The 22,277-nt window shown below is 47.2% G+C and overlaps 2 protein-coding genes across 3 annotated transcripts; both read left to right on the forward strand.

Annotated features, from left to right (window-relative positions):
* The first annotated feature begins 558 nt into the window (after window positions 1–558).
* On the forward strand, window positions 559–9,715 carry CPLX4 (complexin 4). The gene is made up of 3 exons (XM_010414001.3): window positions 559–930; window positions 2,817–2,904; window positions 8,392–9,715. The coding sequence occupies exons 1-3, from the start codon at window positions 764–766 to the stop codon at window positions 8,617–8,619; spliced, it is 483 nt and encodes a 160-aa protein (XP_010412303.1). The 5' UTR covers window positions 559–763; the 3' UTR covers window positions 8,620–9,715.
* Window positions 9,716–16,594: 6,879 nt separating this feature from the next.
* On the forward strand, window positions 16,595–18,758 carry RAX (retina and anterior neural fold homeobox). 2 transcript variants are annotated; one of them, XM_039567142.1, is made up of 3 exons: window positions 16,595–17,037; window positions 17,159–17,376; window positions 17,924–18,758. In XM_039567142.1, exons 1-3 carry the CDS (start codon window positions 16,770–16,772, stop codon window positions 18,374–18,376), a joined length of 939 nt encoding a protein of 312 aa, XP_039423076.1. In that variant the 5' UTR covers window positions 16,595–16,769; the 3' UTR covers window positions 18,377–18,758. The 2 variants fall into 2 exon arrangements, with proteins under 2 accessions (XP_039423076.1, XP_039423075.1); XM_039567141.1 differs by having other exon boundaries at window positions 16,599–17,037; window positions 17,159–17,388.
* Window positions 18,759–22,277: the final 3,519 nt, after the last annotated feature.

Genomic DNA, 22,277 nt, shown 5'->3' on the forward strand with positions numbered 1-22,277 from the left:
AAAGCAGGGATGTAGATGGAGACAGCCTGGGCAAGAGCTGACAGAAACCCAAAAGAAAGAACAGTAAGAAGATCTGACTTGCTTCCTTTGGGGTTACTTTCTTGAAATAAAGTAATCATAGCAGTGATGCCTCATTCATCTGGGAGATAAACCAATCATGTGAAGAAGGGCTGAAGAAAAACTGTACCAAATACTTTCTGTCCAGTGGGATAAAAAGAATCAGTGTTTTTGCTTAATGAAGAATTCAAGTTTTCAAATCTCAAATCTGAGTGTTTACCACTCAGCAGCCTGAATTTTGCTGTTTTACTATGGCTATTGAGTCAAGCAGGTTTTCAATTCAGATCAAGGGAATGTTGTGATTTCTGTGAAAGTGAGAGAGAGCTTCAAAACTGAAGATATCAACATTGCTATTGCACACTATAATTGATTTGTGTGTGTGCGTGTACAATTAGCTTAAAGTATTAATGGAAAAAGTAGGTAGCTGCATCTAATGATTTTTTTGGAGTAATCTGAACCATCTGCCTCTATATATTAAGGAGTTCACTCTTTAATCCAGATTATGGCTGACAAACTGGTTTTGGCATTCACGTTTCACTAGCACTGTGCCCTTGAAGAGCTGATGTGGCTGTAGAAACTCTCTCGCTTACAACTGTTGTGTTTGAAAACATTTTTTGTTTGGCTTTCTTGTAGTTGTTTTCTTATAGCTCCTTTTCTTCTTTTCTTTTTCTTTTTTTTCTTTTTTTTTTTTTTTTTTTTTGAGAAGATGGCCTTTCTAATGAAAAGTATGTTGAGCAACCAGGTAAAGAATTTGGGACTTGGAGGTGGAGGGGAAGAAAGCAAAGAAGAAAGCACTCCTTCTGATCCAGCAGCAGCTGCAGGAATGACCAGAGAGGAGTATGAGGAATATCAAAAGCAAATGGTTGAGGAGAAGTGAGTACCTGTTCCCTTATTATGAGCATGGGGCTAATTCTTGGTAACTTTATGCAGATAAAAATAACCCAAGAAAAAGCCAAACATGCAGCTCTTCAGTATTTTTTTTTTAGAAGCAGATGAATCTTTGCTAAAAAGACTTTCCAAAACAAAAGTTCCCCAACTGGAAATGATAAAATATTATGTTCCTTCTTCCTGCCCCCCCTGCAACTCTCTCCTATGCTTTCCTGCTATCTCCACAGCTTCATATGCTGGATTCATTCCTAGGTGATGTTACTTTATCTAGAAAAATTTTCCAAGATGTTTGTATTTAATTCTCAAATGTATATGATTTGTTCTCCTAGAGCTCCATGTCGAGTATTCTTTCAATAGGTAATATTTCGTTGTACACGTTTATTATGGCAGACCTGAAAAAGTACTGAGTGCTATATTAAATGCTCATTTATCTTGAGCAAAGGTTTAAGATGGTTGTTTTTTTTCTAAAATCCACTAAATAAAGCAGAATTTTAAAATTAATTAAGTCTCAGTTTTGACTGTAAAGACAATCTTTATCTCTTCCTGTGTTTATGAAAACAAGTAAAATGGAGGACTTGGCATGCAGGAGTTCAAATTATGCATAATTATAAATAAAACGATTGACTTTTAAATCTCAAATGCATCTGTTCCTCTAATGGTCAATTACATAATGGTTGTGTAAATCCTTCTTGTAAGATGATTATAGGTACCGGGTTAATGACTGACGGAATTTGAGGTATCCAGGTCTGTATTTAGCATCAGACATTTCTATCAGGAAACCCTGAAGAGGTGTTATTTAGTCTGGAAAAAAACACAGAATGTTTTGCTCTGCCTTATGTCAGGGGGTATTTAAAAGAGGAATGACCACCTGCTGGCAGGAAGATGTTTTATGGAGACTGAGAAGCAACACAGGATTCCTGGGACAGGGAAATGCCTGGGAAAAGAATTACTTCTATACTGTTTTTAAGTGGTGCATGTGTCCTTTCCATACTGAACCGTACTGAGGAAGCAGGGCAGGAGTACCCCTATAGGACTGTTAGAAACTCTAAAAGAAAAGATCATCTTAGGAAGAGATGTGGTTCTGTGTCAGAAATCTCTGGCATGGGCAGAGCATGTTCCTGTTTCAGGGGTCCCTGGATTTTGCCCAGTGTTCAGCTGTGCAGGAATGGAGACCAGAAAAGTAAATGTGCCTTGCTGAAGTTGTGCTCAGTTTTGAACCCGTAACCAACTAGGCTTTGTGTCCTCCTCAGATTTTAGGTTTGTTTGTGGGGGTTTTGTTTTTAGAGAGAGAGAAATCCAAAAACTCATTTTGGAAACAGAGGAAAAGTAATATTTCATTTTGCCAGTAGCTTTTATGTGCCAAAATACCTATGCTGAAACAAGATCAATTTTGCAATAGAATTTCCATGAAAATGCTACCAGGGGAAAAAGGAAATTAAAGAGAGAGGGGGGTGAAAGGTGAGTGTTATCAAATGTTACCAAAAATCTTTGAGGAGATACATTTTGCAAGTATGTAATATGCACATATGTAATCTAAAAAAATATTTGTGCAGACCAATCCTTAAATCTAATGAAAACATTTTATAAAATCACAGATTAATTCAGTGCTTTTCCATACAGGGAAGCTTTAGAATTCATTGCCCTTGTGAAACAATGAATGGACAAGGAAAGACCAGGAAAATTCACAGGTGACAGAAGCACAGGAAGTGTGGCCCCTTGGCATCACTTTATTGGTATTGCTCCTTTTGTGCCTTTGGACAAGTTACTTGGGGAATAACTCCCATGTGTAACTTTTTGCAGCCAAGCAACTGGTTCCGTGCAAAAGATTGTATTTATTAACATCTTGAAGGAACATTTGTTCTGATTTCCAGGATGGAAAGAGATGCAGCATTTGCACAGAAAAAAGCAGAGCGAGCTGTTCTGAGGGTTCACCTGAGAGAAAAGTACAGACTGCCCAAGGTAAGCCTGTAGCTCATGAGCTCATCTAGTCCAGAGGCCAAATTTCAACCAATTTTAAACTGCCTGTTCCTTTTTCCTTAGTGATCCTGACACTGTCAAATATTCCCAGGAAAACCAAAATATTGAAAGCAAAAGCTTCAATCAGCAGAGAAATCTGGAAGCTTTTTAAAAGCAGGCAGCAGCTGCAATAGCTTCTGGATCATGACAGAGAGCACAGTTAGATTGACAGCTTTTTCCTGACATGAAGTCACCTGGATACAAAAAAGGATAGCTCTCTACTGTATTCAAAGTGGTTTTCCTGGTTTAGAGGGGAGACTTACTCATTATTTTCTCATCATCTTGTTTTCAGGGTTTTAACTGCAGAACCCTTATTTAGCAAAAGTTTAGCAAAGTACAGGCTTTAGCACTAAACCTATGGTAAACATCCATGGATCTCACTTATTTAAAATATTTTTTTTAATTATGGTGTTATTTTGTAAGCTTGTGCCATGGGCAGGAGAGAAGTAATACAGGACAGAATATTTCTCCAGGGATTTGGATCACACATTTGCTCTGACCTATCACTAGTGGGAAGATGTTGGCATATTTCATTTATACCCCTCAAGGAAATGTGTGGTGGTTCTTAGCAGTTTGAGAGTTTATTTGTATTACTCACCTGCCAGCTCATTACCACTCATTTTCTGATCAGTACTTTCCAGTGCTTTTGATTAATTAAAATGGAGGAAGGTAAAGAATCCATCTCCTGTAATTTAACTGCAAAAAAATGTAGTGCTTAATCCAAACACATCATTTAGGGACTCGTTATCAACAGAAAGAGACCAGGACTTGTAGCCTCATCTAGCCAAGCTTTTAAACAAGCATTTAAGATGGAGCTGGGTCACCTCCCGGTGGCTATGTCTCTTCAGGTGACAGCTGAAGTCAGCTAAGATGTATTCCACCCCTAAGAGCCTGGTTCTTCTGGTGCTCTAGCTGGACAACATACTCTGAGGGTGAGTTTAATTACAGAAAGATTAATTATGCAAAAAAATTAAGTCCAAGATTCTAAGTGACTGATTGGATTGGAGGCCTAAGTCTCTAAACACCAGCATTTTAATTAGCAGCTGAGGAATAAAATATCATTAGGCTTTGCTTTCCTTTTGGAGGCATATGCTGAGACAGCTCCTGAGTAGCACTTACCCAGCATCCTGCCAGAGCTTCCAGCTCCAAGAGGGGCTGCTTTGGAAAGCTCCAGGATACTTGAGTGCCCAGGTCTCAACTAAACATCAGTGCAGCTGGGTGTCTCTGTGGTTTTGAAATTCTCCCACTTGTAGTGCTTTTTTCAGCTTGAGATGGTGACCAGGTCTCCAGTCCCCCTTGGCTGAGCACCTCAAGCTCAAGACACACAAGCAAGCAGTGGTGATCTGACCTATCTCCAGCAGGATCTCGGCTTTGGCATACACTAAGTTCTGTCTGGAGCCAAATTTCAGTAATAACAATAGAAGACTTGTCTCCAAGGTAGGAGAGTAGCCCTTAGCCAGCAAACAATATTGCAGGATACGTTTTTCCGCATTTGTTTCTCCCTATATAGCATATATCTTGGTTTTCCTCAGCCCTTACAAAAACATGTTATAGCAGGAAGAAAATTAAATTATTACATGCGCACTATGTGTCCCTGAAAAAAATTCAATGCTGGGATACAACATGCTGGCAGCAAAATGCTCTCAGACTTGTGATAATGCATTAATTATTTTGAAAATTAAAAGTCATTTCAGGTAGCCTAGTATGGGCTGGAAACACTGAATATTACCAGTATCAATCACTAGCAAGCATTTTAAGTAAAAGCATGAATTTCAGGACTAAGCAGGGCCCCCTTTGCCATGTAAAATCTAAAGCTCCGTGCTATCTGGGCCAGATTTATAAGAGAAAGTAGACCCTTAATGAAACTAATCCTATTAACAGAGTTGTCAACTTAGGTTTATCATCAGAAAGATGGTTTTAGCCATGAGACATTTGATCTATGGACAACTTTTTCATCTTTGGAGTATTCAGTGTGTCACATTCACACAAAACATTTTAAAAATATTATGTACAGACACTGATATTTTAATAATAATTTAAAAAAAAAAACCAAAAAACCTCACCAAACTCTCTTATCCACTTGCTGCCTTTTTCCTGAACTGGGATTCAGTAATCAATGAATTTCTGCAAGGTCTAAACACACGGGCATGAGCTGTGGAAAAATGGAGTCCCAGTGCAAATATCAGGAGGGACCAGTCCCCACTCACCAGGTCTGTGCTCCAGGCTGTGATGTCCGGAATCTCTAAGGGTGTTTCTGGGGAGGAGGGCTGCTGGTTCCAACCTATGGCTCCTCGTACTTGTGAGGTACCTGCAGCCCTTCATTGGCATAAGGACGGTGGGGCTGCTGTATTGCTAATCAAAAATCCCACCTGCAAGTCAAGGCAAGGTGAACTCTGATTTTGTATGTTACTGGTGCCTTATAGGTGATGAATCACAGGATCAGGTCTGGAGCCAGCTACCTAAGGCTCTCTGTACATCAGCATAGGTAAATGTTATGACAGGGTAAGTTAGGCATAAGGAAAGCAGTATCTCACACAGCAATGCTGGAAAAGAGTTTGCTTCCCCTGTGGATTAGTCTGTGAGCTTTGTTCTTTTTTGTTTGCAAGCAGACTTCATATAAGCAGTGTTGAACCAGCATTTGGTTTTCTTTGCTCCTTAAGTTGCACAGAGGACTTCAACATCATTGGTCAGAGAACTGAAAGTGCCATTTAACAAGCAATACCAAACTTTGATTGTTTGTCTCTCTGCCTGGAGGGCGTCATCTCACTTTGAGGGAGTTTGACAAAACTTTTAGTGGAAGAAGCTGTCTCTCCCTGAGGGAGATTGCTCTTCCAACCCGGTGGTCATGGGGCTGTCTAATGTTAAACCATGTCCTTTACCTGTGGTAGCTAAAGAAGGAACTTCCCCTGTGATATCAGATGGTGACCATCTCCTGCTAGCACTATCTCAATCCTCCCTCTCTCTCTCTTTCACTCTCCTTTTTTCTCATTTCTGTACACACTTAATGTGTTACAAAATAAAGTTGGTACCCTTGAACTGGACATTTGCACCTTAATTTAGGCAGAGGACTTTACCAACAAATTGTAACAAAGCAGATATTTAGACAGTTTTCTGCATGTATCACTGTATATGTAAAGAACTCTATTGCATCTATAGCAAAACAGATCTGGGACTGACTACATCAGATGCATAGTCAGCGTCAAAAAATATTACCATGCACTCAGACACTATTGCCTATGCTGTTAATTGTCAGAATAATATCTGACCCACTTTTGGCCTGGGCACCCTCCCAAGCAGTTCCCAGGGCCAGTTTGGGAGTTAGGACAGGCATTCCCAATCGGCAGTTTGATGGGACCACCCTGTTCGGCAGGGCGACAGAGTTCAATAGCATCCCAGTGGGTTTTTCCAGGCCAGCTGGCCTTGGGGCAAGAGACCTGTGCCAGGCATATTTAATTTAGTAGAATAGATGTAGCTTCTGTGTTCGCTTTTCCATTTCAAATCAAAGTAAGCAAGAATCAAACTGTCAAATTTTAGAAGGAAGAGAAGAGGCTACACATATGATGTGCTTCTTTGCTTCTTGTTGAGCAGCCCCACCCTTTTGAAGCCAAATTTAGGTCTTTTCAAGCTAAATGCCAAGTGGGTAGAAGCAGGTGGCTTGGCAGAATTGTACTGCTTTAGACTATATCTCAATATATTCTTTTTTGGTCAGAGAACACTTTGAAGCCCCAAACTGTTGTGCATCACATCTCAGACTTCCACAGGACAGCGGGCTTTGGTGCAAGAACATGCCAGACAATTGTTTACATTGCCAAAGATGTGAATCACTACAGTAGCATGCAGTGATGATGCCTTAAATTAGAAATAATTCTAAAGAAAAGAACATGTGTGATCGTCTGATTAGGCACACTTTTTCAGTAATTAACAGTGTCTTTTTTATTATCCTCTACTGCTACTGGTGAGGATTTCAAAAGGGCTAACTCCTCTGGTAGCCATCAGCTGCTGAATAAAAGCTTAACACATTTTTTCCTGCTACACAATCAATAAAGAATATCTCTTCTGATTGGGAGAGTGTTTCTAGTTCCCACAGATCTGACTGCAGCAACCCTTACCCAAAAAGGGGAAGAGATGTCCTCACCCATTTTATCCACACAGCAGTAACAATCCTGCTAGAGCTCTCCGCAGTTTCACATGAGATAATGGGGAGAAATCAGATTAAAGGGAAGTACAGTTATTGCAAACATAAAGTATGGAAATATGGAACAGTAAATAGTGGTTATGCGGCCAACCACCCCCAGTCTGCCTGTCCTTGCTAAGGCCTACAACAACACAGACATCGCTCATATATGTCCTTGCATTCATTTGTCCTTTCATTCATGCAAAACCCAGACCCCTCACTCTAAAAAACACCTCCTGCTGATAGCATTGCTGCTTATTCATATCAGGCCTTTGCTGCTGTCATGCTTCATTTTGGAGATGTAATGAGGCATTAATGTTCATCTTTGATGTGTGAACTGTGTCAAAATATCCTGTTCTGAGCTCTGGATCCATCAGAATCCACGAGAAAATGTGAACAAAATCACCATTGTTTGAAAAATTGACATAATCCCAGTGATGGAGTGTTTCGGGGGGCAGGCAGGAAGCAAGTGTATGTAGTACTTACTGCAATCTCAGCCCTTTTAATTGCTTAACCAGTTTCTTCTCCTGCCTCCTTTTGCTTTCTCAGACTAGCACCCAACCTTCCTCCTCTCGTTTGTTGTCTAGGTCTTCCTATTACCCCACTTACCAGCACTGCAACACTGATTATGTGCCAGGCAGCCCCTGCTCTTCATCACAACTCAGAGAGGCCAATCAAAGATCTAGACAGAGTTTAGACATGGTTTGGGAAGATGGGGGACCCTTTTTCCAGTAATTCATCCCGAAGTTTTTTTCTTTCTTCCAGAAGGCTTCAGTTTAGTGCTGATACCTTAAAAATCCCCTCCCAACAACTGAATAAGGAAATGGTACCACAGCTTTTCTAGAGCTCTTCCTTCATTGAGCAGAAGCTGACAGGCACAGCAGAGCAGCTGACAGGCTTGGCAGTGTCTTGCAGCATGGTTTTGGGGGATACAAATAACTTGGAATGGAATTCCTGCACTATCAGCATGGCAAAGGTTTCTAAAATGGCAAGTGACACTGAGGGCTTCAGTTTTGACAGTGCTGAAGCCCTTCAAAGAAATATAATTGACATTGCCTGAAAAATCTTAGAACTTGCATGGAAACTGATTGAGGCCCTGAATTCACAAGTTGCACTCAAAAATTTTGACTGAAAAATTTGTGCATCTGTTTCCATTCTCCCTAAAAACCTAAAAAAACCAACAAAACAAGAGGCTCATTGGTAGATCCTGGGAGAGCAGAAATACTCTCATTTGCTGGTTTTGTTTCCTGCTTTAGAGTGAATTGGATGAGAATCAAATACAGATGGCTGGAGATGATGTGGGGTTGCCAGAAGACCTTCAGAAGATGGTGGCAGAAGATCAGGAGGAGGAAGAGGACAAGGACTCTATCCTGGGCCAGCTGCAGAACATCCAGAATATGGACATGGATGCCATCAAAGAAAAGGCACAAGCCACCTTCACTGAGATGAAACAGGCGGCTGAGCAGAAATGCTCCATGATGTAGAAGAGCCACCACTGCCCAAGGGCTATAACTTCAGTCTTGTGTTGCTGGGGCTGCAGAGGGAGAGCAGGCAGAGGGATGCACGTAGCTCTAGACCATTCAGTGTAAATATAGAAAACTGATGAGAGAGAGACTTAAAATCCTGAGGGGAGAGTGAAAATGTACCTGCTGGGACTGCCTAGAAGGAAGTTAGAACTGATCCTCAGTTTTGAACATAACCTTTTCTCCCATGGAAAAAATGGCTTTAAAGAAGTTAATATTGGGGAAAAAATGTGCCTTTTCCCATTTTTTCCAAGAGATTGAAATGCTATTAAATATGTGTGTTTGAACAAAATTGTGCTTCTGATACATCACATGGAGGTAACCGCATATTTAATCCTGCTTTCAGAAATAAACACATGTATTTCTTATAAAAACATGTCTGTTTCAAACATCTTGAGGCAAACACAGTGTTCAAATATTGACATTGGCTGAAAAACCTTGATTTTTTTAATCATCTCTGTACTAAGTTTAGCAAAAGGCAAAAAATGAAGCATGTAACTCAACAGCATGGGTGAAAAATGTTGTCAAATACACTGAGTGGGGACTCGTAGGAAAGTAAGGCTTGGTGGCTCAGTGAGCCCTGCTCTGGAGCAATGCAGGCTTCTCCAGTCTGCTTTCATTTCCCAGCCTCTCAAAGACACTTCAAACATCAAGGGACAGCAGTGACCCTTTGCTTGGCTGCTCTGTGTGCCAAATTCTGAGGCTTGAGGTACCAGCACAAAATTTGGATAGGCTAAAACCAGCTCCTCACGCTGATTCTGGGAGTTGTCTCCATCGAAGGCTAAACATGGAAGGTTATGCCAGGGTAGGACACCTAAACCTGAGGAAAGGCATAGCTCTCACTAATTCTGAATCTGCCTGAGGCTATGAGACACCCAGGCTTTGACTCCCAAGGAATTCTATGAAATGAATGGCTTCATAAGTTCTCCAAGAGCTAGCCTGGGAATTAAGTTTGGAAGTGAATACATGTAGCACCTTCCTACAGGTTTATAAGTCTCTTTATCTCTCTCTCTGTCTCCACCCAATCAAGTAAAAATATTCGTTTTAAATTAACAAATGCACTAAGTATGGTTTATCTCCTTTCTTTCTCTTTTCCTTCCTTCCTTGCTTGCTTGCTTCCTTCCTTTTCGCTTTGTCTTCTCTTCTCTTCTCTTCTCTTCTCTTCTCTTCTCTTCTCTTCTCTTCTCTTCTCTTCTCTTCTCTCTTCTTTCTTCCTTGATCCTGGCCTCACGTATTGTTCTGTGAAGTGCACAAGATACAACCACAGCACACTCCAGGTGTGAAAACCACTCTGTGTTGAGCCCCCTTTGCCTGTTTTGGGTCATGTCCTCCAGCCCCACTGTTCCGGTTTGGTCAAATTTAGAGATATATCCTCTGAGAGAAGGCACAACCACCCCTCCTCCCACCAGGTTCTGGAAAAATAAATTTTCCTTGAAGGAAAGTGAAAGAGATAAAAACTATTTATTTAACAAACACACAGGAAAAGGAAAATAATGCTAAATAATAAAATCTTTCGCTGTGAAGAAAAAAACCTGGCAAAGTGTTAGAGTCCTCCCTTTGGTCTCCTCGGAGCTGGGGCTTGGCCCAGGGCCAGGCCTTCTGTGCTCCGTGGAAAGTCCTCCCGATGTGCTCTGATACTGAAGTAGTCCAGCAGAAAAGGGAGAAAATCTGAAATTCCAGGGAAGGAAAAAAAAGTTCAACTCTCAGTCTCTCTCTGGAGAAAAAGAAACTGAAAAACTGGCCAAAAGCTGACTGGAAAAAAAAACCTGCAAGCCGGGTGCTTCCTTGCTCCCCCACCACAGCTGGAAAAAAAAAATCGCTCTCTCTGTGTGACCTTGAACAAGCTGCAAACTGCTTTGAAAAAGTTTTGCTCAGTTTTTCCTTCCTCCTCTCAGGCTAGTTTAAAGGCTTAGAAAGGCACAAGAATTAATTTCTGGACATAGGGCAGCGATATGGGATACACATCATAAAGCCACCCCAAGACACCCACAGAACAGTGGGGGCTCTGCCAAGCTCCAGAGAGTTACTGGGCTTTGTGGAGAGAAGTTAAGTCATCCCATGGATCCTGGAAGATCCCATCACCACCAGGGAGGATCCGTCCCCAGGAAGAGGTACAGGAAAAGTCTGGATAACACAGATTCCACAGGTAAAGCAATGGTTGCACCAGGCAGCCCACCAAACCTGAGCAGCGCCTTTCCACACTTGCCTGGGACAGTCCCTGTTCCTGCAGATGGGTCAGCAGTCACCCACAGCTACATGGGGACAGTGACAAGAGGCAGACAGGCAGAGCATCTCAGGGAGGATGTGAGCCTGTGCTATGCCTGCAGTGTTTTACTGGTCACTTGGAAAGGAGGCCAAATTACCCTTTTGGCAAAGTCACCTCTGCTGTGAGGCAGAGAGAAGGGCAAGCAAGAGAGGTTCCCCTCCCTCCTGCTCCGACAGCTGCTGGGTGCCAAGGTGGCGAGGGAGAGTCTCCCTACCACCTCCTGGTGCACTGCCACAGACACTGAGACACAGAAAAAGGCCAGAGAAAAGCTGCTGCCTTTAAAAACCTCATTATCACTGACAGTCACAGTGGTGCCTGCCTCCGTGTCTGCCAAAACCAGAGAGGGCAGCACACAGCTTTGTGTGTTCATCATATGTGGAACGTTTGATTAAGGCAAATTACATTTATTTGGCAAATACATTTATTTGTATGTCTTTTACCTATTTTCGGCTAGAATCCTTTGTCACATTTCAAGCTGATTGCCAGTTTTCCCCTAATGTTTCTGCTGAGCACACAAGCACTTTCTAAAAACACTCCTCCCAACCATGTGTTAAATGTTCTTGTAGGCAGTTTCTGGTTTCCCTGAACACAGCCAGTTTGCTAACAGTAAAAGGAAGCTGAGATTCCTTCCTACAAATAGAGCTTGGGAAAATTCTTTCATCAATCAGTCTTTAAATATAAATCAAACAGACTTGCTTGAAAACCTGTTATCCAATATTTTCCTCATTGCAGCACCAAGAAAATACACATTTTCTTCTTGCTCATTTCTTTCTTACCTAAGAAACACAGAGTTGACAAGTTCTGACCTTCCTTGCTTTTTCCAGAGGATGTCCTGGTGCCTTAAATGGCTCTTATCCAACAGGTCATTCCTTTACTGAAGAAAACCTATCTTCAGTAGGTCCCTCAAGCATCAGAGTTATTTTGCCTAAAACCAACAAGACTTCTGATCCAATTTCTCCCTCTTGGGATCCTGCTCTCACATGGCACCATGGAATCTAATTATCTATCTGGAAAGACAAGTGGGGTCTTTTAGGAGGTCTTTACATAAAGTAGATAAAAGAGTCACCAGCTCAGCTCAATCAGCCTGAGGTTTGTGAGGCTCAATGCATTTCCCTCTGCATTGGTATAAAACTTGCTAGTGTCTCCACACTGTTGTGTTGCTTTACAGACTGAATTGTCCTATCTATAAAACAACAAAATAAACAATCTTAAGGCTTTTGACCTTTGAATTAAAATGTGCCTGGGACATCCTGAAAATCTTACTGAAAGCATCTGGTGCTTTAAAGGATCTAATTAAATTTGTCAGCAGATATAGGATCAGCATTTTCACAGTTTAAAGGGTCAGAGAAGAAAGTACAGTCAGAATCACCAAACAAGCAATTAATGAGATTCCAAAAAAATGTCTGGGCTGGCAGAGACAAGAAGGACTGGGAGGTGGCTTGGGACTGGTGCAGGATGGGAACCCAGCCCCCATGAAGTGCTACTGGCAGGAGAGTAAGCTGCCTTAAGCACCACTATTAGACCAGAGGCTCCCACACTCAGTCTGGAGTAGCAGAGTCAGGGCAGGGTGGCAAACCTGTGCTGCCCTCAGCAGGAGCCTGATCCTCAGCCTGCCGGAGGTGCCTGCCTGCTCCCGGCAGCACCTGCAGGGCTCATCCCTCCAGCACCAGCTGTTCCGGTCTTTACCTGCCAGCCGCAGGCCTGGGGAGGCACATGGGTAGGAGGTGGCAGGGGAGGCCCTGTACCACCCCAGGTACATGCAGCTCTCGAGGTGCTTAGCCCTGGGGACAGGTCACAGGAGAGCCTCTGCATGTGTGCGCATGTGCACGTGCACTGGTATGTGAGTCTGGGAATATTTGTGTCCATTTCTGTGCACAAATGCACATGTATGGGTGTGCATGCAGCTATGCACGTGTGAGAACGGACGGAGACGTGTCTGTGTGTCTGTCTTTGTCAGGAGCAGATTAAAGGGTTAGGTCACATGGCAGCTACTGCTGGACGGACCCTACCTGGGATTTGGGTTCTTAGAGTTAATAGGATCGCTGGAGCTCAAGACCGTCATCCCATCAAGATAAATGTCTCTAGTGCCCACTTTTAAGCAATCTGAATTCAATTAGGCTAATTGGAAAACAAGTAAAGAAGGATTGCATTAATATAGCCTCATAGCATGAACCTCCCCTCCCTCCCTCTGAGCATGGTGAGCCTAAATCCCAGCACCATCGCACCCAGTCCATGGTGCTCCCACCAAAAAGGGCTGCCTGGCTCCCAGAGCCTATTCCACAGCCTGGACAGACAGCGGGACAGCAAGATCTCTGTGCAGCTCCTGGGTGCCAGACAGGACCCTGGGAGGTAGAGAAAATGCAACTGACTCTCCTGGGCAGATCAAGAAAAGTCTCAGCAGAAAAACAAGAAAGGTGTGAGCGATGCAGTGACAGGAGGAGGCAGCAGCTTCCTCACGCGTTATGCTTTCAAGAAAGTTCTGAAACTGCACCCTTAGGAATTTCTGGGGAGGAAAAAAGCAAAGCCTTTTTTTGGTTGTTTTTAACAATCTGTTGGATAATACAGAGCATGCAAACTGCAGGAGGGTACAGGTTCCCTCTAGGTGAATATTTCCTCCTTTTCCTTGCTTCCCTCCCATTGAATTGCAGTCTGACCTTGGAAGCCACATTTATCTTTCAGGGATGTCCTCCCTGCTGCACTTCTTTGGTCTGGAGAGCGATGTCTCTCCTGCAGTGTGACTTCAGTTTCAAATCTCTGCTCTGCAAGTCAGTAATTATTTCACCTGGACATAAAGAAAAGGCAGGCGAAAAGGAAGGAAGAATCTGTGGCATTTTATGGTGCTGACTTCACTGTGTGAAACCACGTCCCATGCGTATGTCTCAACAGCAACAACAGGATGAAAACTATTTCCCTTTAGTCTTCACTATACATGTACAGGAAGGAGGTACAGCAGACAACTGCACTTGACAGATTGTCCATCTTGAGAAATTTTGTTACTTTCCAGGCATAACTTCAGCAGAAATTTCAATAATGCATTGCAAAAAAAATAAAAAAGGTGATGGAATGGGGGCATCCCTTGGAAAAGCAAGTAACATACCCTGCCTGTTTCATCCCCTAACGAATACTCTCAAATTTGATTCTGGTTGCCCCTGTAATTTTCCAAAGGTCAATGGTCTTTGCAAAGCTGTGATGTACCACAGCATCAGTTTCTGAGGCTTCATTCTAATATGACACATATCCCAGAGGGTTCTGTGGCAGCAAGGGATTCAACTGACAGCCAGGACATCAGACCCAAAGGGAAATGTTCAGTTACCGTTCTTTGCCATTCTAAAACCTCTGTGTAATCAGAGGAACCATTAGACTTCCTCCTTCCCTGGAGCAGTGTAATGCCTCATGTGTGTCACACAGTGTGTGCCTGAAGCATGGCAAGAGAGAAAAGAGAGATCTAGAGTTGGAAGAGTCAGAGCTCTCTCTGCTCTGCTATGCAGTTATGGGGATTTTTGTCAGGTATTTTTTCAAATTGGGATCAAAGGAGAGGCTTCCTCCGAACAATTCCACTTGCCTGCAAGGAGGATGCTACAGTGACAAATGTAGCTCTGTATGGAAAATACAATTAGAGCAAAGAGAGCAATCTACTGCTGTGGAAAGAGGAGCCTTCTCTGTCAAGGAGGAAGGTCTCTTGTGTCCTGTGTGGGACTCGAGCACCCTGCTTCAGGGCTGGAAGGCTTTTTTGCTGCCTTCACATTGTAATTAATGGCAAAAAAATCGATTATTGATCCTGTAGCTGACAACTTTGACAGGTACCCAAAAAGCAGCATCTGTGCCGGGATCCAATGCCCTTTATAGCACTGACTAAAGGGTTTTTGCTCCTTCGTCTCACATTCCTATTTTTCTTAGCTACAATAAGCAAAACTGATTCCCAGTTTTGCCCAGGGCTTCTGGAGGGACAGGTATGTTTTGTGCTGATTTTGAGGGCTGTAAACCCCCAGTTTCAAATTAGAAGAAATTAGGGACATTGCACAGTTCATTCATCTTCACTAATAGAGTTCCTGGGAAACACACATGTAGATTAAAGGAACACAATGGCCCCTGGCTGATTGCTTTGAGTACCCTCCAATGCCCTACAATGGTATTGACTTGCTTTTTATAGTGTGCACAAAAGCCACACTAACCTTTTCTTGTCTCTTCTGTTAGCCTCTTCCCTCTGTGCAAACGGATGGCTGAGTTCTTTTGGCCTCAAACTACCCCCCCAAGCAGTCAGTGAAGGCAAACCTCACCTGGATCTAGGAAAAGCCGTGCACTCCTAAAAGAAATCAACTCTGGGACATCAGACCATAAACCTGCAAAAGGTGTGGACATTGGCAGAAGCAAGCACTGCCAATCTTTGAAGTGATTCCTCTGAGAAAATCTACATGATATGGAGCCTGTTGGGGCAGGAGGGGAAGAAAAAAATTGCAGATTTATTGAGAGAGGTCATACTTATTAGACTAGCTAATATATCTGGAAGAATGAGCAGCAGCAGTGGTGTTTTTCATTCACATACACTCTCCTCAGGCTTCAAATGGAAGCATCTTCAAAGCTAAGTGTAGGCTGAAAACCACTCTGGATGTTACTGGGTTTGTCATTTAAACCAGATGGGACAAAACGTACAGAGGAACTGGGAAGTGCTAGTGTGAAAAGTGATAAAGTGACAGAAAGACAAAAGCAGGAAAAATATCGATGCAGGAGATGTGATGCTGTTACCTGGTTGGTACTGTGGTGGGTCCACGTCTTCCACCAAGCCAAGTACAACGTGATGTGTGGGATCTGTCTCCCTACCTCACCTTCAAAACATTTTGTACATCCCCCCATGAAGCCATGCCCTGCCTGCTACCCCCCAGCCCCACTTGCACCGTGGAGTACAGGGTCACAAAATCGGTTCTTCTCACAGGCTTTGTCCTATAGCAGCGTACTGGAAAACGTCCTCGCAAATATTGCTTAGAGCTTCCTCGGGCTTGTGAAGTCTGAAAGGCTGAGTCCACCTCCTGCGTCCATCCTGCCCAGAAGCACCTGGTCTATGAAACGCCTTTGGAAGCAACCGGGCGCAGGGCGAGTGTCCCGCAGAGCACCAGCGCAGAGGCGCTTACGCTAGTGCCCGAGTCGGCCCGGGGCCTCGGATCGTCCCGCGGATCAGCTTTCGAGCGGTCGCCGTGAAACCGACGCACCACCAAACCGTCCGGGAGGGATCTGGGCTGCAGCCGTCGGGCAAGAGAAACGCGGCGAGGCTCCGAGAGCCGCCGAACAGCGCGGGGCCGCGCCGGGGACCGTCTGTCCTCCGGCCCGGCACGCCCGGGCTCCAGCCCCTTCCCGTCCGTTCGCTGAGTCCCCTTTACCGCGCCCCCGGCAGCGGTCCCGCGGCTCCCGCCGGCCCGGCTCTGTCCCCCCGTGCCCGGCGCGCCTCTCGCCGCCCGTCCCACCGCGGTTTTCGGCAGTGCTGCCCCTGCCCCGGGGCTCCGGCCGCGGCGTTCGGTCCGGGCCGGCCCCGGCTGCAGCGGGGGCCGCCCCGCCCCGCCTCGGGGGCCCCGGATGGCATCGCCCGGCGCCGTCTGGGGCTGGGGCCGGGGCTGGGGCCGGGGCCTGCGGGGCGGGGCGGGGCGGCCGGCGGGGGCCGGGGGATGCCCTGCCTCCCCCTCCATGCCGAAGAGGCGCGGGGGCCTCGCCTTCCATCTCGCCTACCGCCCCCCTGCACTCCTCCCCCGCCCCAAGGAGGCCAGCCCGCCCGGCGACACCGTGCCAGACCTGCCCGCGCCGCCCGGGGGCCGGGTGAGACCGCAGCGCCGCGGCGGAGCCCCGGGCCAGCCGCCTCATGCACCCGCCCGGCGCCCCGCTCGCCATGGCCGAGGGCGCCTTCTCGCTGGCTGCCCCGGCGGCGCGGAGCCCCGGGGGGAACCCGTCGAGGCTGCACAGCATCGAGGCTATCCTGGGGTTCACCAAGGAAGACGGGCTGTTGGGCGCCTTCCCGCCCGACGGTAGCGCCAAGGAGGCGGACCGGCGGGGGCCCCGGCACTGCCTGCCCAAGATGCCCGGAGAGCCGCCGCCGGCCGAGCCCCAGGGCCGCGCCGAGCGCTTCCAAGGTGAGCGCTGTGGACGAACGCCAGGCATCGGGGGGCGGACGGGTGGGCGCCGCTCCCCCACGCCCTCGGGCGAGCCCCGCGGGGAGATCCCGCTGGTGACCCCCCTGTCTTCCCCTCGCAGAGCCGTACTGTCCCGGCAGCGCCAGCCCCGAGCTGCCCGCTGGCAGCAGCGGCGAGGGGAAGCCGTCGGACGAGGAACAGCCCAAGAAGAAACACCGGCGAAACCGCACCACCTTTACCACGTACCAGCTTCACGAGTTGGAGCGTGCCTTTGAGAAGTCCCACTACCCCGACGTGTACAGCCGCGAGGAGCTGGCCATGAAGGTCAATCTGCCCGAGGTCCGCGTCCAGGTAACGCCCGGCCCCCGCGGCGGTCCGGCCCCTACGACCCCCCGCGCCGGGAAGCCGCACACGGCCCGGCCCGACGCGCCTCGGCGCAGCCCCGGGGTCCCGGCGGCCGGAGCAGCCCCGATGCGGCGCGCGGGCCCGTGACCGCAGCACGGCTCCGGCCACACTCGGCCCGGCCGGTGCGCTGCTGAGCGGCCACGCGAGGCCCCACTGGAGCGCGGGGTTCGGGGCCGATTTGCGTCCGGCAGCCGCGTCGTCGGTGCTGCTGCCCTCTGAATGGCGTGTCCCAGCCCGGGGCCGCTGAACCCGCTGTGTACCAGGGCGGTGGCGGTGGATGGGCGGGCCAGCTCCGCTGCGGGGCTGTTTTCCATTCAGCGCAGGGCTGTGAGTCGTGGGGGAACGCCCGAGCCCTCCAAATTCCCTTCTGCCCTAGCTCGGCAAGGCGTGTTTCCCTCGCTCTGTTTTGTGTGCACCGCTGCACTCAGGGGCGAGCCTCTGTCCACCGCCTGGGGCCTGGCTGATACAGCTCTGCTTGCAGGTTTGGTTTCAGAACAGACGGGCTAAGTGGAGGCGGCAGGAGAAACTGGAGGTGACCTCCATGAAGCTGCAGGACTCGCCCATCCTCTCGTTCAACCGCTCGCCACAGGCAACACCCATGGGTCCTCTGAGCAGCAGCCTGCCCCTGGAGACGTGGCTCAGCCCGCCAGTGCCCAGCAGCACAGCCCTGCAGACCCTGCCTGGCTTCGTGGCCTCACCACAGAGCCTGCCTGGCAGCTACACACCACCGCCCTTCCTGAACTCTCCGGCAGTGACCCACGCGCTGCAGCCCCTGGGGGCCATGGGGCCACCGCCGCCTTACCAGTGTGGGGCCACCTTTGTGGACAAGTTCCCTTTGGAAGAGGCAGACCCACGCAACACCAGCATTGCTGCCCTGAGGCTGAAGGCTAAGGAGCACATCCAGTCCATTGGCAAACCCTGGCAGACAATCTGAACTCCCTCTCAGCACCTGGGAGAAAGCCATGGGGAAGGCGCGTCCCAGAACGCCCGAGGGACACCCTTACCCTGCCTTGGCTGCCCCGGATGGCCAGGCACAGGAGGGCTATCCCTTGCACCAGCCTTTCCCCCCAGCCTTGACTGGCTTTTGTATTTTGTGGCCCTTTTAATTCCCTTTTCCACAAGCCCTGCAGAGTTGGGGGCCTGATCATAGCTTAGGAAAACCAATCTCTTTTGCTCTCCCTCCTTGGCTGGATGCTTTAGTTGCAATAAAAGCTGCAGTAGGGCAAAGAGCTGTGTAAGGTGGCTGGGAGCCCAGGATGCTGTACCTGGAGAGGCGGTTCTGCTTTTGCATCATTAAATGGCACCATCTGCATGGAGGCTGTGCATCGTGTTTCTTCACCCATATGGGCATCTCAGGCTGGACCCTCCGCTCTGTGTGATGCACAGAGGGGTAGGAGATGCCTGGCTGTGGGCTCTTCTCTGTCCTCCTTCAGCAGCAGAACCCTGCCCAAGCTGGCTGTGGCACTGGAGGCTGTATGCCCAGATGAGAGTGGGCACAGAGGGGCCGGAGCCCTGGCAGTCCTTGGGCCAGGCACACCACTCCCACAGCTGCCCTTGTGGAGCAGTGCCCAGCTCAGGTGGGCTTTGCAGGCTGGAGTCAGTGGCAGTCCTTGCTGCCTCTGCAGAGAGGGAGAACAGCAGGACCCCCAGGGCCCCTGGCCCCTGCAGCCCCGCTGCCACAAGGGGAGACAGACGGTCACTGGCTGGGCACTGACACGCAGCTGGGGCCTGGCAGGCTCATCCTGCCCGCTCTGGCTGCCCAGCACAGCCCCTGGAGGCTGGCACAGAGCTGGGCCATGCCCGCTCCCCTGCCCACCCAGTGCCCATTGCCAGGCTGCCGAAACTAAAACTGCGGCATCTTTATTTTTCATTATCTCCGTTACTGCCTGTAATGGGGCTGAGAAGCTGTAATGAAACACCCCTTCTCTTCTGCTGGGCATGGGGTGCTCTACACACTCAGGAGGTTGTGGCAATTAACGTTTCTCATTAGGGAAGAGAGAAGGATGCACAAGTGCCCTCATTGTGTCCTGGGGATGATTCAGTGCAGACTGGGAGACCTCTCCTTTCACCATTTCCCACTCGTTGTGGCCAGACAAAGGCTGGCATCTAATTATATTTTCACAATCTGTGCGTATCTTTCAAGAGTCCTGTCAGAAACAAGTATGTCAGCTTTGTTCAGCTTCACTTCAGAGAGCTTTTTAACCTTAGACAGCAGTTCCTAAACATCCCTTCACAGCCTTCTCCACAGCAGTCCCCATCTATTGTATGGAGAGCTTCTTTTACAGATAATAATAGGAATCCCTCTTGTTTTCAAATGCCTTTTCCTCTGTCCCCAGCCTCCCTGCAGATCCAACCTGCCTCTCTGGACCAGAGCACACACTATGTTCAGCACCCCCAGCTTCCCTTCCCTGAGCTGTGCTGGTCCAGGGCATGAAGGGAAGCCAAGTGAGTGGTACCCCCTGAATTTGGGGGGAATGAAGCCCTGCTGGGGGGGACCCTCCTGCTGGGATCTGGATTTGACAATTCTACAGTGTGTGCTTTTGTGGTGGTGCCCACCCTTCCCAGCACACAGCTCTTTGCTTCCTTGACAAAGAGAGGAAGAGCTGCCAGGAAAAGAGTTGCTGTTGCTGTCAGGACCAGGGAGGTATTCTGCTAACCTCTAGTAAGGACACCTGAGTAAAAGAGGAGAACAAAAATCATATTGCTTCAGTTTTTAGGTCTTATTCTAGTGGTCCTTCCACAGGCGAGCTTTGCTTGCATCCCCCGTGATGCTGGAGTTGCAAGAAGGCACGTCTTTTCTGGTGGCTGCAAGAGAAGGATTCCTCTTGGTGTGCTTGAGAAGTGCCTGCATAGCCCAGCCTGTATCAGCAAGAGACACACACTAATGAGCGACTGCACAGGCTCTGCGCACTCTTCCTTCTCAGGGTAGGAACAATCTCACTTGTCATTACTTGGCTGCAGTCCAGCTGTGGCTCTGAAGCTGAAAACCCCCCTGCAGGTGAGCACATTTAATCGCTGCCCAAAAGTTCTCACCTGTGCTTATTGCTCATGGCTAATAACCAGCTCCCCAAGATTTCAATAGTGCTTTTCCACATTTGGCATTACTACCCTCCTTCTCTCTTACCTACGATTCTTCTGTATCCTGTAAAGCCATGGGAAGAAGCCTCTGACTTCCTGATCAGCTGTCACCAGCGCTGACACTTGGTTACTCGAGATAGTCAAGGACTGGCAGCAGATAAAACCATAATGACAGAGCAGCAGAAGTAGCAGCTGAAGATATCTGCTCACTTTTAATAAGGTCCTGATCCAGCATCTGCAAACAAATAAAGAAAGATTATGGCAAGATATGGTGGTTGTTCTTTTATTGGCATATTAAACAGGTCTTTCTTACACCTTGTACATGTGAACCCTGTAGTGGATCGGCTGTGCACAGACATGTCCTCCAAGGAAAGCTGTGAGTTTATTGCTTAAAATGAATATTTTACCAGCTACACATAAGTGGGCAAATAAAGAGACAGAGGCATATGCAAACTCACATCTTTCTTCTACCCTGTCTAGTTTTCGGTGCTCCTACACTTTCTTTCAAATTGTCCCATTCCATTTTAAAAGCCCATTTGTTCATTTTGTTGTAAATATCTTCTCCTCCTTAATTGGGTGCTGAGTCTAATAATCCTGCCTCGGCTTGTTAACTGTACAATACCAGTCAGAGTTAATGACCCATTAGTGATTAATTCCTTAAACAGCATCTAATTGCTCACTGTAAAACCTTTTCTTAAAACTGGATTAAATCATCTAGATCCTTAACCACTTCTTTACTCTAACTTTGCTAAGGCTATTAGCATGGCCTTCTGAGTGGTCTGTTGCTTCTTTTACTTAAACTGTATTAGCAAGATAGTATTTTTAGTGTCCATACTTGACGTCTTTGCAACACCTGAAGTTCTAAGGAAGAATAATGCAGATTATTACAGACTGCCAGGGAATTAATAATTATGAGGAAAATGCCATGATGGAATTCGATCTCAAAAGTGTATTCTGGTCTCCCTTCCTTCCTATCTCTGCTCAAAATCCTGTCAGTATTCAAGAAAACTAACAGATACCTGAGCTCTTTGAGCCAAACAGAATTTGGACGTGAGGTTCAGGTCATTGGCTCCCTGGTGGAGCAGGACTGTCTCTGTGAGCAGAAGGGACCCTCAGTCCCTGCCGGATGGCTCGGAAGCTGTCATTCCCTCTGGAGCAGCAGGCTGGCTGTCGTGTGTGCTGCTGCCATGGCAGTTCACATCCTCTGTGACATGAAAACACACATTGCTCAGCCATAGCTTGAATTTCTGTTACTAGCTGCTGGGGTCGAGGGCAGCAGGAAGTTGTGCAGGAAGTTGAACGGTCTTGTTTCCTTCTGCCGTGGCTACATCTGACAGGCATTGCAATTACGGACATTCAGTTTCTTACTATTGAAATGTCTCAAGTAGCTGTTCAAAGCTCCTGGTTACATCTTTCCTCGTCTCTACGGACTTACTATGAAGTCCGACAGGCATTAATTCAAGGAGGTTCCCTTCAGCTACAGTGTTTCAGCTTCTCTCTTCTATGCAGTCAGCCTCCTCCTTTGTCACTGTTACAAACCTTGGGACTTCCTTCAGTAGTTTGTCTGCTACATTTTGCTAGCAAAATGCTAGCATAGGAGAAAACAGCGGAATAAAACAAACAAAAGAGAGCGAAACGAAAAGCTGGTTAGACCAGGACGTTGAGATTACGAGTTTCTCTGGTAGAATTAATACCGCGTCTCCTCTCTGAGCATCTCTTGTGTTCTGCCAAGGTATTATCAAAACTGTCTGACATTT

Source organism: Corvus cornix, chromosome Z (assembly GCF_000738735.6).
Source record: "Corvus cornix cornix isolate S_Up_H32 chromosome Z, ASM73873v5, whole genome shotgun sequence".
NCBI lineage: Eukaryota > Metazoa > Chordata > Aves > Passeriformes > Corvidae > Corvus > Corvus cornix.